General features: G+C 50.6%; 1 protein-coding gene across 4 annotated transcripts in view; it reads left to right on the top strand.

The window, feature by feature from the left end:
* The window catches only part of caln1 (calneuron 1), a 600,077-nt gene that overhangs the window by 67,699 nt on the left and 512,791 nt on the right, over nt 1-19,587 (top strand). For all 4 annotated transcript variants that reach the window (XM_072469448.1, XM_072469450.1, XM_072469446.1 and 1 more), the window contains one exon: nt 12,497-12,640. In XM_072469448.1, the coding sequence (XP_072325549.1) occupies nt 12,497-12,640 (144 nt within the window). The remainder of the gene's footprint in view (nt 1-12,496; nt 12,641-19,587) is intronic.

Consider the following 19,587-nt stretch of genomic DNA (forward strand, 5'->3'; position numbering starts at 1 on the left):
GGGTTCCATCAGGATCACTCAGCTCCTGACCTCATTACAGCCTTAGTTCAAACATGGACAAAAGAGCTGAACTCCAGAGGTGAGGTGAGGGTGACTGCCATTGTCATCAAAGCAGCATTGGATCAGGTATGGTATCAAAGAACCCAAGCAAAATTGGAGTCAATGGGAGTCAGGGGGAAAACTCTCCATTGGTTGGAGCCATACCGACCACAAAGGAAAATGGTTGTGGTTGTTAGAGGTCAGTCATCTCAGTACCGGGACGTCACTGCAGGAGATCCTCAGGGTAGTGTCCTAGGCCCAACCATCTTCAGTTGCTTCATTAATGACCTCCCTTCCATCATAAGGTCAGATGTGGGAATGTTTGCTGATGATTGCAGAATGTTCAGTACATTCGTGACTCCTCAGACACTGAAACAGTTCACGTGCAAATGCAGCAAGACTGGACAATATCCAGGCTTTGGCTGACAAGTGGCAAGTAACATTCATGCCACACATGTGCCAGGCAATGACCGTCTCCAGTAAGAGAGAATCAACCCATCGCCTCTTGAGATTCAATAGCATTACCATCACTGAATCCCCCACTACCAATATCCTGGGGGTTACCATTGACCAGAAACTGAACTGAACTAGCCATATAAATACTGTGCCTACAAGAGGAGGTCAGAGGCTAGGAATCATGAGGCATGAGGTTAAAGTCACTACTGTTATTAATTAAAAAATGTTAAATCACCAGGATCAATGTACAGTCTTTAGATTACAGAAAGAGACTCTAATACACCTTCTGGCTGTGACTGCACCTATCCAGCTCTGAAAACGAAACTAAAACACACCCTGCAGCAAACAGTCTAAAACGAAAGTAAAAAGCTGACAAACAGCCCAGCTCCACCCACTCTCTGACATCACTGCAGTAGTAAACACCCATTTTGCAAATGTACTCTCACTACAGATATTTATATACACACCCATTTATAAACACCCATTTCTGAAAGGTACTCTCACATGACAACGGACGGTGACCCAGAGCCGGGATCGAACCTGGGACCTCAGCGCCGTGCTAACCACTGCGCCACCCTGCCACCCCGTATTGTTACTAATTTGATTTGTCCATTTATTGCCTGGGTCTAATTCCTTGTTTAATGTGATCCCAACAACACCACTACAGTTTGGGGGTCGATATCCATTTTGGTAGGAATAACAGCAAAAGGGATTATTATTTAAATGATAAAATATTAAAACATGCTGCTGTGTAGAGAGACCTGGGTGTGCTAGTGCATGAGTCGCAAAAAGTTGGTTTACAGGTGCAACAGGTGATTAAGAAGACAAATGGAATTTTGTCCTTCATTGCGAGAGGGATGGAGTTTAAGACTAGGGAGGTTATGCTGCAATTGTATAAGGTGTTAGTGAGGCCACACCTGGAATATTGTGTTCAGTTTTGGTCTCCTTACTTGAGAAAGGACGTACTGGCACTGGAGGGTGTGCAGAGGAGATTCACTAGGTTAATCCCAGAGCTGAAGGGGTTGGATTACGAGGAGAGGTTGAGTAGACTGGGTCTGTACTCGTTGGAATTTAGAAGGATGAGGGGGGATCTCATAGAAACATATAAAATTATGAAGGGAATAGATAGGATAGATGCAGGCAGGTTGTTTCCACTAGCGGGTGAAAGCAGAACAAGAGGGCATAGCCTCAAAATAAGGGGAAGTAGATTTAGGACTGAGTTTAGGAGGAACATCTTCACCCAAAGGGTTGTGAATCTATGGAATTCCTTGCCCAGTGAAGCAGTAGAGGCTCCTTCATTAAATGTTTTTAAGATAAAGATAGATAGTTTTTTGAAGAATAAAGGGGTTAAGGGTTATGGTGTTCGGGCCGGAATGTGAAGCTGAGTCCACAAAAGATCAGCCATGATCTCATTGAATGGCGGAGCAGGCTCGAGGGGCCAGATGGCCTACTCCTGCTCCTAGTTCTTATGTAACTCACCTCCTGACTCCCCAAAGTCTATCCACCACCCACCAGGCACAAGTCATAAGTGTGGTGCAATATTCCCCACTTGCCTGGATGAGTGCCACTCCAACAATACTCAAGAAGCTCAACACCATTCAGTACAAAACAGCCTGATTGATTGGCACCTCTTCCACAAACATTCACTCCCTTCACCACCAATGCACAGTATCTACAAGATGCACTGCAGGAACTCATCAAGGCTTCTTAGGCAGCACCTCCCAAACCCACATCCACTGCAATCTAGAATGACTGGGCAGCAGGTACATGGAAACACTACCACCTGGAAGTCCCCTTCCAAATAACTCACCATCCTGACTTGGTAATATATTACTGTTCCTTCATTGTCGCTTGGTCAAACTCCTGGAACTCCCTCCCTAATAGCACTCTGAGTGTACCTACAACATATAGACAGCAGCGGTTCAAGAAGGCAGCTCACCACCACCTTCTCCAGGGCAATTAAGGATAGGCAGTAAATGCTGGCCTAGCCAGCGAAACCCGCATCCCGCAAAAATTAATAAAATAAAAATTAGAGGTCTGTAGACATTGGATCATTATTTAAAAGGGGTATTAGTGATCGGCAAAGCAAGCATAGGCTGGTCATTCTGTCTTGTTGGTGTGCAAATTATTAGAATTAATTCTGAGAGACTGGATAAACTGTTTCTTAGAAAGGCACAGATTGTTCAGGGATAATCAACATAGTTTTGTTAGGGGAAGATCAAACCTTACTAATTTAATCAAATATTTTTGCGGAAATACTGAGAGGACTGATGAGAGTAGTGTAGTGGATGTTGTCTATGGGGATTTTAGTAAGGCTACTAGGTCCCACATGGTAGATTGGCCAGGAAAGTAAAAGCCCACAGGATACAGGGAATGTGGTGAGTTGGATCCAAAATTGGCTCAGCCACAGGCAACAAAGGATAATGGTTGATGGATGTTTTTACAAATGAAAAGCAGTTTCCAGCACTTTACTGGGCTCAGTGTTTGGTCCTTTGCTGTTTGTGGTATATATTCATGATTTGGACTTAAATGTGGGAAGAATGTTTGGGAAATTTGCAGATGACACTGTTGTGAGTTTCTTTTCCTCTGTCTTTTCCTGTGGCTCTGTTCCAATTATGGCAATCAGTGAGTTTGCCCTCCTTTCTTTTGATATCTATGTTCTAATGCTCAGAGTCGCCAGGTATCGAATGATACCACCACAAGGTTCAACCGCTATCGATCAAAGAGCCAAATACCAGTTTGTTAGTTCAAGGTCAAAGGTACTTTATTTACCCCAATTAGCCATGCAATATAAACACTACTAGTTAACTACACCTATCGACTAAGACAACCTGTACTTAACTTCGGGCACCCGGCTTAGGTCAGAGAAACAGTGGCTGCTGTTTGATTCTGGATCTGTCGAGTCTGAAGGAGTAACTGCTTCTCAGTTAGGCTCATCCGTCTGGTAGCGAGCGTTGAATTGGACTTGCTTCTGGTGTTACTGCAATTGGAGATGGTCGTGGCCGGGGCGCCATGTCCAAGAGAGGACGAACATATGCGAACCCTTCTTCTTATACTTGGGGTTTTTCGTGCTCTTTTGGGCGGTCCTTCAGTTTGGGCCCACTAATTGGGTGATCACTGATCACTCTGTTCGATTCCTAACCAATAAGTGGGCGGGGATCTGGATGGCTGGGTGTGTCCCAAACGGTCACTGACCCCGTTGTTAACGCTTCCCCTGAACAGGGCGTGGCGCCAAAATGTCTGGAACTGCACCGGTCGCTCAAGTATCAGTCCTTCGTTCTGGTGAATATGGGCCATCAAATGCTAATCGGCCCATCAAAATGCTAATTGGTCAGAGTTTCGATACTGTCTGGACTTCTTGCTTGCAAATATACATTTCAGGCTCTGAGCCTACCTGAGTCTCGCCTTGTCCATTTTACCCGCTAGGCTTTGCGAGTTTCTCTGTCCCTAGTTGTAAGTGGCCATCACAGATGGCTACAACACAAAGATTGTCAGTGTAGTTGATAGTGAGGAGGATAGCTTCAACTCGAGAATTACATCAATGGTTTGATTGAATGGGTAGAGAAGTGGCACATGGAATTCAATATGGAAAAGCGTGAGATGATGCTTTTGAGGAGGGTAAACCAAGCTAGGAAATTCACAATAAATGGATGTTATTGAGGGGGGTGGTTAGAGGAAGTACGAAACCTTGGAGTACATGTCCACAGGTCCTTGAAGATGGTAGGGCAGGTGGATAAGGTGATAAAGAAAGGATATAAAATGCTTTCCTTTATTGGATGAGGTATAGAATATGGAAGTAGAAATGCAATGCTGATTAGACCACAGTTGGAATTTTGTGTACAGTCTGGTCACCTCATTACAGGAAGGCTATAATAGTCTGGCGAGAGTGCAGGAGAGATTTACAAGAATGTTGCCAGAGCTTGAAATTTCCAGTGATGAGGAAACATAGGATAGGCTGAGGTTGTTTACCTTAAAACAGAGGTTGCTGAGGGGTGACTTAACTGAGGTGTATAAGATTATGAAGGGCCTCAATAGAGTAGCAAGGAAAGACATGCTTTTCCAAGTGGGGATATCAGGTGTGATCTACCTGAATGGGAACAGAATTCCATAGCGCGATTAGCCGGGTGTTTCCCGGCACTCATAGCACCGAGAACACTACGCAATCGAATGGCTGTTCGGGTAGATCGGTGGCCTCACTGAGGAACGTGGGCAGATTCCGCACTTCGTTTTCTACATTGAAGAGCTCCGCTTGTCGTAGATCTCGCCCATCAATTACCAGGGGACACAGATTTAAGGTGATTGGTAAAACGATTAGAAGGGACATGAGGAAATACTTCCTCATCCAGAGGGTGGTGAGTGTCTAGAATTTACTACCTGGTTTGGCGATGGAGACAGAAACCCTCAGCTCAATTACTAGATACCTGGATCTGCACCAGATAAGTGCTGTAACCTGTAAGATGTTGCTAACTTGCTGTTGTCTCTTAATTTGGCTCTGTTTAATTACGTTTGCTCAAGAGTCGCCAGGTATCTTTCGATACCGCCACAAGGTTCAGAACCGAATACTGATCAATGACTCGATACACCAGTTAGTAAGTTCAAAAGCAATGCTCATTTATTTACACACAGTCAAACCTACTCATGCATAAAACTCTACAACCTAAACTATCACTATTACTAAAAGCCTATACTTAGCTTCGGGTGCCCACTCAGTCAGGGGACCAATGGCCGTTGCTTGGTTCCGAGGCTGTTGGGTTGAGCTGTTTACAGGGTAGCAACTAGGAGCGTCTATCTCGTAGCGTGCGTTGACTTGGAACTTACTTAGTCTGGAGCAGCTTTGGCGGGTCTCTCCTCGCTGAGAGCCAAGGCCAAGAGAGAGATCCTTCTTATACCCGAAAAGGGCTTCTCGAGCTTTTTGGCGGGCCTTGAACTTGGCCCCAATTAATTGGGCCGTTACCGAATTGTCCTTATCGATTTTCCTCCAATAGAGGGGTGGGTTCCCTGGTTGCTGGGTGTGTCCTAGGTGGCCGTTGGTCTGCTTTGTTTTAGTCTCCTCTGGCGCCGGGATGTCTGTCTTAGCATTGTTTACCTAAATGTTGCCTTTTGTTCCCGGGGATGGCTCATTAGTATGTAGATGGTTCTGCAGTACCGGTCCTGTCTGAGAGCTACAGCTCTAATCAACAGACATACCTTGCACCTGCTTGCTTTTTCGGTATTGTCCAATTTTCCCTGCATTCTTTGCAAGTGTCCATTTTGGAACCAGGACGTGGCCATCCCAGATGGCGACACCATCCCTCCTTGTGATCCACTACGCGAAGCGTGAAGGATCACATTACTGCATCATATTTGTCCTCTGACCAAAGAGGGCACCCATAATCAGGCTCGACTCTGCCCTAGCCTATGAAACACAATTTTACCTAAATCATTTTAAATACATACATTATTATTAAACTCTGCGGGGCGCTATGACATTGATGCATACATTACAAAAAAATAAAAAACTGGAACCTCTAACTATCCTCATAAACTATCCTCATTCAAACTATCAAAAATAATCTACAACATCTTAAACTGTACAAAATAGCAGCACACAAATTTCTCTCGCCTGGCAGTCAGACACAGAGGTTTACATTTCTTTATTTAACCGAATACATTATGAAAAACGGATGCACTTTAATTCATGTCAAGAGGTTCGGGGATTTGGTGGAATCCGAAAATGGGGAATCTAATCCTGTATACCGGGGTGCGAGAGCAGTAGGCTCTCTTTCGCCATTTCCTGACTCTAAATGTCTGCAAGACACTGCAAAGAATCGTCAGTTCTAAGAGGGCTTCTAGTACATACGATAGTGAGTACCAGGTGATAAACTTATCGCACCAGGTCGGGGTATTGTTAGCTGTCGCGGGGCTAGTTATCTTGGGGTCTGTGTATTGAGGGGGTGGGAATCATTCACGGCTTGTGTGGTAGGGGTCGGGGGGTAGCGTCCGCACGCAACTGAAGGGATCTCGCTAAGATCCAGATGAACAAGATGGAGGTCGTCTTCATCTTTTCGTCTTTCTGTCTTCTTCTTTGTCTTCCTCTGGGGTTCCTGAGGTTCCGGAGTTCTGTGAACACAAGCATAATATCTGTTATTATCTTGTTTAAGATCTCGTATGTCTGTCTGTCTGTCCTTTGTTGCCAATTTACCTTTAAAATTGGTCACCACCTACGACTTCCTCATTTAAAAAAAACCCCAAATATTTGGAACAAGACATCCGAGAAAAATACTGACAACGGGCTGTCTCGCAGCCTGTGCGATCTACCATCCGAGTGTTTTAGGAAGTAAATAGCATACGGAAGCAACCAAAGGGTTGCCAAAACCAAACAAAAGAATTTCGAACTGAAAGTGCCAAAATGGGGTGCGTATGGGCCATGGCGGGCAAGAAATGGGTGGAATCCCCAGGTAGGACGGTGATCAATGCCGTTTATGCTCTACCCGAGCATAGCTGACCAGAGGGGCATCCTCAGGCAGGGCGGAGATCAATGCTGTTTCTCCACTGCCTGAGCAACCGGCAAGAACGGGTAAGAATGTGGACGTCGTGGGGGCTGCCTTGTTGTCTGCTGACAAACTTGTGCCTCTACACTGGTTTCTGTTGACAAACTAGTTCCTCTGAACTGATTTCTGTTGACAAACTAGTTCCTCTGAACTGTTGTCTGGGGACAAACTTGTTCCATTAACCGCCAGGGGGCGTTAAAGGAGTGGTGATGTGGGACCGTGAAAAGCTTTTGAGTTTACAAACAACATTTAACATGAACAAACATACAACAAACATGGTGCAGGTTCCATCAGAAAGGACACCGTATCTCTCCAGTGTATCCTTTTTTCCATCACTGCTCAATAGCAAAGGGATTTGTTTGGTGGGAGTCAGACTCTATGTCATCATCTTCTCCTGACTGCCAAACTCTTGACTATAGTAATCGTGCTGAAGCTGCTTGGGGCGAATTGGGGTCCATCTCATCATTCCGGATGAGCCTGAACGAATTGTCTCGGTGCCAGAATCGTGTGTCGAGGTTGGAGCTACTGTGCTTCAATCCGTAATCATCGGGCGGTGGGTCTGGGTCAGGGGCTTTGATATATATAATCTCGAAAGGGTCAGTGGAATCATGCTCGGATTCGCCGGGAGTGGGGCCTGGTACAGGGGTATAGTCACAACGTGGTGTGCTGTGGCTATCGTCACTGTGATCGCTATCACTGTCGCTGTCGCTGCTGGTTGAGGGAAGGGAGAGGCGGAATCGTGCCTCTGGGGGCGGAGTTGAAGTCATGTCTGAGGGTGGGCTGGACTGGGTGGGGGAGGGGAGGAAAATTTCATCTGTGGGCGGGGCGTGCTCGTCTGCTGCTGCGAGCAGGATGTGGTGTGTGTGGTTTTGCTGCGAGCCGTAAGCCTTGAGTTGGTTTATGTGGAACCACGCAGACTTACCATTGGGATATGTAATTTTGTATACCGAGGGGCTGACTTTGTCCGAAATGGAGTACGGTCCGGAGAATTTAGGGGAAAGGAAAGAACTGGGGTTGTATAGGGAAAGCATCACTTGCTGCCCCACTGCAAACTCAGTGGCGTGTACTGTTTTGTCGAAACAGGCCTTGCTCTGTTTCTTCCTGGTCCCAAGTCTCACAGCTGCTGCGAGTTATCATAGAATTTACAGTGGAGAAGGAGGCCATTCGGTCCATCGAGTCTGCACCGGCTCTTGGAAAAAGCGCCCTACCCAAGGTCAACACTGCCACCCTATCCCCATTACCCAGTAACCCCTCCCTTTGATGCTTTGATCCTTTGATGCGAGGCTTCTATTCACTTTCAAAGATAAATAACTTTTAGTAGGCTGTAACTGACAGGGTAATAGCTTCCTGGCAGCCAGGTATCTGGATTGTTTATTTTTATTTCCCTTAATGCTTGAATGCATCTCAAATACCCTGCTGTGAAACTAACCACAATGTGTATAAACATTCAGAGCTGGATTCTCTGTTTGGGAGACTAAGTGCTCCTACCGAATTACATTCGCTTCTGGTGCACAAGGTATCCACCCGTATCAACTTCTTTGCAGTGGGGAAATCGGTGCTTCCATAGAGTTTCATAGAATTTACAGTGCAGAAGGAGGCCATTCGGCCCATCGAGTCTGCACCGGCTCTTGGAAAAAGCACCCTACCCAAGCCCACACCTCCACCCTATCCCCATTACCCAGTAACCCCTCCCAACACTAAAGGCAATTTTGGACACTAAGGACAATTTATCATGGCCAATCCGCCTAACCCCCACATCTTTGGACTGTGGGAGGAAACCGGAGCACCCGGAGAAAACCCACGCGCTAACGGGGAGAACGTGCAGACTCCGCACAGACAGTGACCCAAGCCGGGAATCGAATCTGGCATCCTGGAGCTGTGAAGCAATTGTGCTAACCACAATGCTACCGTGCTGCCCTTGGGCCGCCTTTATGTTCTCTAACAATTGTTGAACCGCATTTTCATGCGTGAGGGCTGTAACTGCGGAGCTGGCCAAATCCAGTCCTAATAAATACTCTGTCCCTTTCATGGGGCGGCCGGCCATGAGAGTGTGGGGGGTGTATCCTGTGGATGTGGATACCGTGTTCCTTATAAACATTAAAGCAAATGGGAGAACTGAATCCCAGGTGCTGTTATTCTTCTGAAACATTTTCCTGAGGTTGGCTTTTAATGTCCTATTCATCCTCTCGACAATACCACTTGACTGGGGGTGGTATGCTATGTGAAACTTTTGTCGAATGCCGAAAATCGTGAGGACGTTTTTCATTACATGTCCAGTGAAATGGGAGCCTTGATCGGACTCTATACTGCGGGAGAGTCTCCATCTTGTAAAGATGTGGTGTGTTAATAATTTAGCCATTGTCTTGGCCGTATTAGTTCTCGATGGAAATGCTTCCACCCACTTTGTGAAGATGTCTATGACCACCAACTCATACTTATAACCATTTCTGCAGGGGGGTAGGGGAGGGGGTCTCTTCCGCATCTGCCGTGGTGAAGACCATGGCTAAGGCGGAAGAAAAAGAGTGTCACCACGGCACAGGCCCGCCCCCGGATCGGTGGGCCCCGATCGCGGGCCAGGCCACCGTGGGGGCATTCCCCGGGGCCAGATCGCCCCACGCCCCCCCCCCCCCCCCCCCCCCAGCACCCCGGAGCCTGCCCGCGCCGCCTTGTCCCGCCACTCAAAAGGAGGTTTAATCCACACCGGCTGGAGAGGGTTGACAGCGGCGGGACTTCGGTCCATCGCGGGCCGGAGAATCGCCGGGGGTGGGCCCGGCGACCGGCGCGATTCCCGCCAACCGGCGGGGTGCGATTCCCGTCCCCGCCGAATCTCTGGTGGCAGAGAATTTGGGACACGGTGGGGGCGGGATTCACGCCAGCCCCCGGCGATTCTCCGACCCGCTTGCTTTTTCGGTATTGTCCAATTTTCCCTGCATTCTTTGCAAGTGTCCATTTTGTAACCGGGAAGTGGCCATCCCAGATGGCTACAAAGGCTATTGGCTATGTGCTGAAAAGCGGGATTAGAATGGACGGCTAGTTTGTGATTTTTACAGCTGGCAGAGACACGATAGGCTGAATGGCCTCTTTCTTTGCTGTAGCTTTTCTATGGACCTCTGGTCAGCAGCCAATAACTCTGTGTAGGGGCGGGAAGGTGGGGATTGAGGGCTGGGAGTGTATTTGTTGCCCACTCCCTGAAGAATCCCTTCCTCAGGAGGCCAACAGCTAAAAAACCCAAAATAATAAAATCCTTGGGGGAATTCTCCATTCCTGAGACTAAGTGTTGATGCAGGGGCAGGATTTGTGGACTTCCATGACAGCAAAACTGGCACCACACCGAGACAGATTCAGCGACCATTGAGGGGCTTGCACCGGCGCCTCGTGGAACACAATCGATTCCAATGGGAAATGGTATGGGATTTGCCGGATCTGTGATTAACACTCGGGCGGCTGACAAGTTGCAGCCCGATATACACACTTCACACCCCACACACACTCATCCCAGCCAACAAGATGGCATTGGTTGCGCTGGAGCGTACCCTTACAGCTGATGGGTTGGCTGGGGCCAGAGGACACCTAGGGGGGTGGCCTGGGGGGGTGGGGGGACACACCCATATGACCTGTGGCCCTAAGTTTACAGTAGGTAGTCAGTTGTGTGTGCAGCCACATGGCTGCCTTGCCAGCTGCAGCAATGGTGTACCATGTTCATCCACCCCAACCTCCTAGCCAGCCCCTGCTGCTCCCCCTGGCCCTGGCAGAAGCCCCCTGGCCAGCAGCACGACTGTCAGCAACCTATGGTGATGTTGTGCTTCCAGCCAAGATCAGTGCTGTCTGAAGCTGCAGTCCAGTGGCGTCACTCCATTCCTGGCCGAGGTCACTGGATGGGAATCACATTAGGAACATGGCTGTTTTTTCTCCTCCCTTGCCCAGGTCAATTGCAGTTCTTTCACTGAGATCAGTGAGAAAGGAAATGAAGCTAAAGATTTCAGTGTGTGCTGCCCATGACCACCTTTTCTCATTTGGATTTATTGATAAAGATGGATTAAGCTGACCTGTTGTATTTTTCAGAGTTAAATTTTTTGTCACGATGGACAGTAAGTTTCTTTAATGAAGTCATAAATTATTGCGATGAAGACCACTTGGGAAAATATCCTGTCTGCGTGATAATGAATTCATAAAGCCATCTATTAAGAGTCGGTTTTGAATTTTGCTAAGTATCAATGCACAGAGGAAAGTTCCCCCATTCTAGTTGATCACCAGTTCGATACAGAGACCAAGGGGCTAATTTAAATCTCAATCATCCAGTGAGAAGCTTCTCCCCAGCAAAGCCAAAAATGATCTAGTCATTATAATAATAATCTTGTCACAAGCAGGCTAATATTAACACTGCAATGAAGTTACTGTGAAAATCCCCTAGTCGCCACATTCCGGCGCCTGTTCGGGTATACAGAGGGAGAATTCAGAATGTCCAATTCACCCAACAAGCACGTCTTTCGGGACTTGTGGGAGGAAACCCACGCTGGGAGAACGCGCAGACTCCACACAGACGGTGACCCAAGCCGCAAATCAAACCTGGGACTCTGGCGCTGTGAAGCAACAGTGCTTACCACTGTGCTACTGTGCCGCCCTTGATGGCATGTGCGTGATTGACCCTCCTACATGGGGATCCTGAGGTCAAGAGCGACACCATGGGCGGGATTCTCCGACCCCCTGCCGGGTCGGAGAATCGCCGGGGGGCGGCGTGAATCCCGTCCCCGTCGGTTGCCGTTTTCTCCGGCGCTGGGGTTTTGGCGGGGGCGGGAATCAGGGCGTGCCGGTCGGCGGCTGCTGGCAGCGGCCCCCAGCGATTCTCCAGCCCGCGATCAGCCGTGTGGCCGCCTGTTTTCGGCAGGTCCCGCCGGCGTAAATCACAACAGGTCCTTGCCGGCGGGTACTGGCTCCACGGGCGGCCTGCAGAGTCCTCGGGGGGGGGGGGGGGGCGGGGGGGGGGGGTGCGGGGTGATCTGACCCCGGGGGATGCCCCCATGGTGGACTGGCCCGCGATCGGGGCCCACCGATCCGCGGGCGGACCAGTGCCGTGGCGGCACTCTTTCCCTCCGCACCGGCCACTGTCAACCTCTGCCATGGCCGGTGCGGAGAAGAACCCCCCTGCGCATGCGCTGGGATGACGCCAGCACATGCTGGCGCTCCCGTGCATGCGCCAACTCGCGGAGGCCCTTCGCCGCTGGTTGGCGTGCGCCAAGCCCTTCCGCGCCAGCTGGCGCGGCGCCAAACACTCCGGCGCCGGCCTAGCCCCTGAAGGTGCAGAGGATTCCACACCGTTGGGGCGGCCCAACGCCGGAGTGGTTCACGCCACTCCTCGGCGCCGGAGTGGCCCGCCCCGCCGGTTCGCGGAGAATCCCGCCCCATATAAATGCATGGATTGTCTTTCTTTACTAGATTTGAACTGTTATTCTTTCTTTCATCTATATTGACAGAAATAAGAGAAGCCTTTCGAGTTTTGGATCGTGATGGCAATGGTTTCATTTCAAAGCAGGAGTTGGGCATGGCAATGAGGTCCCTGGGTTATATGCCCAGTGAGGTGGAGCTTGCAATCATCATGCAGCGACTGGATATGGATGGTAAGAATACATTTATCATGTTGTGCTAATGCAGTATGTATGCAGTGTGATTAATGTACTTGATTTTAAAAATATGGCCCTTATATATTTATTTAAAGGTTATCTAATTTCACTTTGCTCGAATACTAAAGACAAAATGACTGTTAATAATGTCGGGGATAGCTGTGCTTGTTAGAAGATGATACCTTTTATATTGGAGGAGTGCAACAAAAATATATTAGGTTGATACCTAGACTCAATAGATTAGATTGCAAGGTGTGATTACACAAACTGGGTTGTGTTTTAAGATTATAACGTGAACTGGTAAGGCAGATAGAAAAAAAATATTTCTGCTGGTTGGGTTTGGGTGCTGGGTGGGGGATAGCATCTAGAAATAGGTCATTGGGAGTTTCCAGCGGTAATGTTGCAAAGTGGGAAGATAAACCAATGCTTGAGATTCTCCGGCTGCAATGGATAGCTATGAATGGAACCAAGCGAAAGGTGCCTCATTGAGCTGGCCAAATGGAGGAGAAGGATCGGAGTGTGATTGTATGATCGACTACGTCAACTAGCTGGTCTAGACGTCTAGGAGGAACAGTGTACCATCATCACAGTCACAGAGGATTTAATTTTTGATTTTGATAAGTTGCTATTTCAGTGCAGTTGTGGGGTGGAAACCTGAGATGAAGGATTCAAACATGGAGCTGCGGGAATGATGGGCAGTGATGCAGGTGGAACAGTATGTATGAGGACGTTGGCGCTGATACACTATCAATTCCGACGAGACAAGAGTAGAGAGTAATCGAGACTTTATTACACAGAGCTGTGTGGCCTCCTACAGCTGCTGCCGAAATGGCTGCTGTTCGGCGAGCACACACATTTATACTCCACCTACTGGGCGGAGCCAGCAGGCAGGGATCTACCCCTGTACCTGTAGTACAGGGGCCTTACCGTAATACCCTCGTATGCAGTGCAGTATATACAATATAATACAACAGTGGTGACTACCACATTCACTCCCTGTTAAAAATGAGTCCAGCGGGGGTGGTGGAAAATTATTTACATACAGGTTGTCATTAAAATTTCAGAGAAGGTTACAAATTTAGACGGTCGGGCGCCTTGATCCGTCGTTGAGAGCGTCGCAGTGCTGGTGGCGAGTCAGGCGTCGGCTCGGTCGTCGGTGACTCCGGGAGTGTGGACATCCTCTTCATTCCCAGGTGGGATCAAGGGGAGGACAGATTGTCCTGGAGCGGGGGCTGTGGTGGGGTGCGCTGTGGGAAGGGAGGGTGGCGCCGGGGCAGAGGGGGTGTGTGTGTGGGGACCCAGGTAGTGCCAGGTCCCTGAGGGAGACTGTGTCTTGGCGGCCGTTGGGGTATGCTACGTAAGCATACTGCGAGTTTGCGTGGAGTAGCTGTACACTCTCAACCAACGGGTCCGCCTTGTGGAGCCGCACGTGCTTGCAGAGGAGAACGGGTCCTGGAGCTGCCAGCCACGTTGGGAGCGAAACCCCGGAGGTGGACTTCTTGGGGAAGGCAAAGAGACGCTCATGGGGGGTTTCGTTAGTCGCCATGCACAGGACTGACCGAATGGAGTGAAGTGCGTCAGGAAGGACCTCCTGCCAGCGGGAGGCCGGGTGATTTCTGGACCGTAGGGCCAGCTGGACGGCCTTCCAGACCGTCCCATTCTCCTGGCCCAACTGCCCGTTTCCCCGGGGGTTATAGCTGGTCGTCCTGCTTGAGGCAATGCCCCTGTTGAGCAGGTACTGGCGCAGCTCATCGCTCAGAAATGAGTGTCCCCGGTCGCTGTGGACCTAGGCGGGGAAACCGAACAGAGCGAAGATGGTGTTGAGGGCTTTGAGACGGTGGCAGATGCCAAACCGGGGCATGGGACGGCGACGGGGAATCTGGAATATTCGTCGACCACATTGAGAAAATACGTGTTGCCGTCGGTGGAGGGGAGTTGCCCTTTGAAATCCACGTTGAGGCGTTCAAAGGGGCGGGAGGCCTTCACCAGACGCGCACGGTCTGGCCGGTAGAAGTGCGGTTTACACTCCGCGCAGACCTGACAGTCTCTGGTGACAGCTCTGACTTCCTCGATAGAGTAGGGAGGATTGCGGACCTTAATGAAGTGATAAAAGCGGGTGACCCCTGGGTGACAGAGATCGTCGTGCAGGGTCCGGAGTCGGTCCACTTGTGCGCTGGCACATGTACCTCGGGACAAGGCATCGGGGGGCTCATTGAGCTTACCGGGGCAATACAAAATCTCGTAATTAAAGGTGGAGAGCTCGATCCTCCACCGCAAGATCTTATCATTTTTGAACTTACCCCGCTGTGTGTTGTTAAACATGAAGGCAACCGACCGTTGGTCTGTGAGGAGAGTGAATCTCCTGCCGGCCAGGTAATGCCTCCAGTATCACACAGCTTCAACGATAGCTTGGGCCTCCTTTTCAATGGAGGAGTGCCGAATTTCGGAGGCATGGAGGGTGCAGGAAAAGAATTCCATTGGCCTGCTTGCCTGGTTGAGGGTGGCGGCCAAAGCGACGTCTGATGCATCGCTCTCGACTTGGAAGGGGAGCGTCTCGTCGACTGCGTGCATCGCGGCCTTGGCGATGAAGGCCTGGTGAGCCTCGGCTGTCAGTGGGAAACCGGTGGAGTGGATGAGTGGGAGGGCCTTGTCCGCATAGTTCAGGACCCACTGGTCGTAGTATGAAAAGAACCCCAGGCATCGTTTGAGGGCCTTGGGTCAGTGGGGAAGCGGGAGATCAATGAGGGGGCGCATGCGATCGGGGTCGGGCCCTAGAACTCCGTTCTGAACCACACAGCCGAGGATGGTGTGGTAAACCACTGTTGCACCTATATTAGGTGATGACTGGTAGGACCTGTACTACAGGTACGACGGTAGTCCCTGCGTGCTGGCTCCGCCCAGTAGGCGAAGTATAAGTATGTGTGTCCTCCGTGCAGCAGCCATTTTGCCAGCTGCTGTGGGAGCGAGCAATAAAGCCTCAGTTGTATTCAACTCTCGTCTTTGTGCAATTGATCGTGCATCAATTTATTGCTCTAAGATTTTCAGAAGATGGACCTCCGTATCAAGCCGGGTCGCCTGCAGCTGGATCCGCAATCAAGCGATGCCAAAAAGGACTTTCAACACTGGCTAGCTTGCTTCGAGGCGTACATCAACTCGGCGCCAAGCCCTGTTCTGGAGGCTCAGAAAATACAGATCCTGTACTCGAGGTTGAACTCTAACGTCTTTCTGCTGATCTAGGACGCGCCAAACTATGCCGAAGCCATGACGCCACTCAAAGAAAACTACGCCCAGAAGACGAACATGCTCTTCGCCAGGCACGTACTCGCCATTCGCTCTCAACTCCCTGGTGAGTCCATAGAAGACTTCAGGCGAGCCCTAATCCCACTAGTCCGGGACTGTGACTGCCAGGCCGTTACTGCCACGGAACATTCAAACGTTCTTATGAAGGACGCTTTTGTTACGGGGATTGGGTCGGACCTCATACGCCAGCGACTTCTAGAGGGGGCCACGCTCGATCTCACAGAGACAAAGAAGCTAGCGCTCTCTATGATGGTCGCCTTGCGCAATATCCAGGCCTACACCCCCAGCTGTGCGGCCCACCTCTCCTACGCATCGTGGACCACACAGGCGGCCGCCCCAGCGGGGGCCTTACCCAGCCAATACGTCTGCGCCACGCGCCAGCCAGCGAACCCCGGGGGTCCCCGATGTTACTTTTGCGGCCAGCAGAAATACCCCCGCCAATGCTGCCCTGCCTGCGCTACCCTTTGTAAGGCTTGCGGTAAGAAGGGGCACTTCGCCGTGGTGTGCCAGGCCCGAGCAGTCGCTGCTATCGCCCCCACCCCCCTCGTTTACGGACAATGGGCACAGCCATCTTCACCGCCCTGGACCACGTGTGGCTAGTGGGCGCCGCCATCTTCTCCGTCTCAGACCATGTGCGGCCAGTGGGCACCGCCATCTTCCCTTCCGCGCAACACGTGTGGCCCATGGGCGCCGCCATCTTTTTCAACCCCCGCCACGTGCGGCCCATGGGCGCCACCATTTTGTCATCCCCAAGGTCTTCAGGCGCTGCCATCTTGTCTCCCCCACGGTACATGGGCACCACCAGCGTTCCAGGACCCATGCTCCCCAGGCAACCCATCATCCGACACCAGCGACGCCCAACAATGACTCGCCTCAGTGACCATCGACCAGCCTCGTCCGCACAACCTGGCCACCGCATCGACCAGCGCTAAAATCAATGGACACATGACCTCCTGCCTGCTGGACTCCGGAAGCACCGAAAGCTTCATCCACCCGGATACGGTAAGGCGCTGCTCCCTCGCGGTACACCCCGCCAATCAAAGAATCTCCCTGGCCTCCGGATCCCATTCCGCGGTGATCCAGGGGTACTGTACGGTCACACTCACGGTCCAGGGCGTAGAATTATGCGGCTTTAGCCTCTACATCCTCCCTAATCTCTGCGCTGCCCTACGACTCGGCCTGGACTTCCAGTGTAACCTCCAGAGCCTAACCCTGAAATTCGGCGGGCCCCTACCACCCCTTACTGTGTGCGGCGTCGCGGCCCAAAGGTCGATCCACCTTCCCTTTTCGTAAATCTAACCCCGGATTGCAAACCCGTTGCCACCAGGAGCAGACGGTACAGCACCCAGGACAGCGCCTTCATCAGGTCCGAGGTCCAGCGGCTGCTTCGGGAAGGCGTCATCGAGGCCAGCAACAGGCCTTGGAGAGCCCAAGTGGTAGTAGTTAAAACTGGGGAGAATCACAGAATGGTCGTGGACTACAGCCAGACCATCAATCGGTACACGCAGCTCGACATGTACCCCCTCCCACGCATATCTGATTTGGTCAATCAGATTGCACAGTACCGGGTCTTCTCAACGGTGGACCTCAAATCCGCCTACCACAAGCTCCCCATCACCGGGGCGAGCAGGGCATGCCAGAAATCTTCCACAGACTCACCGGGAAGTTGGTGCCGCATGGACAGGAGGTGCCTGGCATAGATCTTGTTGGTCTGCTGAGCCTAGTTCTCCTTCAGTAGCGCCATGGCCTCTGCATAGGTCGGCGCATGCTGGATCAGGGGAAAGACATCGGAGCTCAGCCGCGTGTACAGAATCTGGAGCTTCTGTGCTTCTGGGATTGGGTCTGTCGCAGATCCGATGTATGCTTCAAAGCAAGCTAGCCAAGGTGCGAAGTCCTTTTTGGCATTGTCTGCTTGAGGGTGCAGCTGCAGGTGATCCGGCTTGATGCAGAGATCCATCTTTGTAAAATCTCTGTGTAATAATTTAAAAAAATATATATATATATTTTATTCAAAATGTTTTGGCCAAACAAAACAATACAAAGGTTTTCCTTTTTTCGACAATAAAACAGTATAAATAACAGTGGCCATTTTAACCAATAAATAAATAATATATAAACTAAATGGCAACTGCCATATCAAAAATAATAACTCTCCAAAAATAAAAATCGAGCAATCCAATATACTTAACCTGGTACAAATATCTATACACAAACATCCCTGAGGACCCGCCCGGGCCCTCCCCCCCCCCCACTCCCCCCTGGGTTGCTGCTGCTACCTTCCCATTTCCTTTATCGTTCTGCGAGGTAGTCAATGAACAGTTGCCACCGCCTGGTGAACCCTTGAGCCGAACCCCTTAGTGCGAACTTTATCCGTTCTAGTTTTATAAACCCTGCCATGTCATTTATCCAGGTCTCCACCCCCGGGGGTTTGGCTTCCTTCCACATAAGCAATATCCTTCGCCGGGCTACTAGGGACGCAAAGGCCAAAACATCAGCCTCTCTCACCTCCTGCGCTCCCGGCTCTTCTGCAACCCCAAATATAGCCAACCCCCAGCCTGGCTCGACACGGACCCACCTTCGAAAGCACCTTTGCCACCCCCACCCAGAACCCCTGCAGTGCCGGGCATGACCAAAACATGTGGGTGTGGTTTGCTGGGCTTCTCGAGCATCTCCCACACCTATCCTCTACCCCGAAAAATTTACTAAGCTTTGCTCCGGTCATATGTGCCCTGTGTAAAACCTTGAATTGTATCAGGCTTAGCCTGGCGCACGAGGACGATGAGTTTACCCTACGTAGGGCATCAGCCCACAGCCTTCTTCCCATTTCCCCTTCAGCTCATCCACCGTGATCTCCCCCTCGTCCCTCATTTCCCTGTATATATCCGACACCCTACCATCCCCCACCCATATCCCTGAAATCACTCTATCTTGAAATCTCCTGCATCGGGAGCTGTGGGAATTCCCTCACCTGCTGCCTCGCAAAAGCCCTCAGTTGCATGTATCGAAATTCATTCCCTTGGGGCAACCCATATTTTTCCGCCAGCGCTCCCAGACTCGCAAACGTCCCGTCTACGAACAGATCTCTCAATTGCACAACCCCAGCTCTCTGCCATGCTCCAAATCCCCCATCCATTCTCCCCGGGACAAACCTATGGTTATTTCTTATCAGGGACCGCACCGAGGCTCCCGTCCTTCCCCTATGTCGTCTCCACTGCCCCCAAATTTTTAGTGTTGCCACCACCACTGGACTTGTGGTGTATTTCTTCGGGGAGAACGGCAACGGCGCCGTCGCCAGTGCTTGTAGGCTGGTTCCTTTGCAGGACGCCATCTCCAATCTCTTCCACGCCGCTCCCTCCCCTTCTCCCATCCACTTACACACCATTGAAATATTGGCGGCCCAATAGTATTCACTTAGGCTCGGTAGTGCCAGCACCCCCCTATCCCTGCTACGCTGCAAGAACCCCCTCCTCACTCTCGGGGTCTTCCCGGCCCACACAAAACTCATGACACTTTTCTCAATTCTCTTGAAAAAAGCCTTCGTGACCATCACCGGAAGGCACTGAAACACAAAGAGGAATCTCGGGAGGACTACCATTTTGACCGCCTGCACCCTACCCACCAGTGACAGGGGCACCATATCCCAT

Source organism: Scyliorhinus torazame, chromosome 12 (assembly GCF_047496885.1).
Source record: "Scyliorhinus torazame isolate Kashiwa2021f chromosome 12, sScyTor2.1, whole genome shotgun sequence".
In the NCBI taxonomy this organism is placed as follows: Eukaryota; Metazoa; Chordata; class Chondrichthyes; order Carcharhiniformes; family Scyliorhinidae; genus Scyliorhinus; species Scyliorhinus torazame.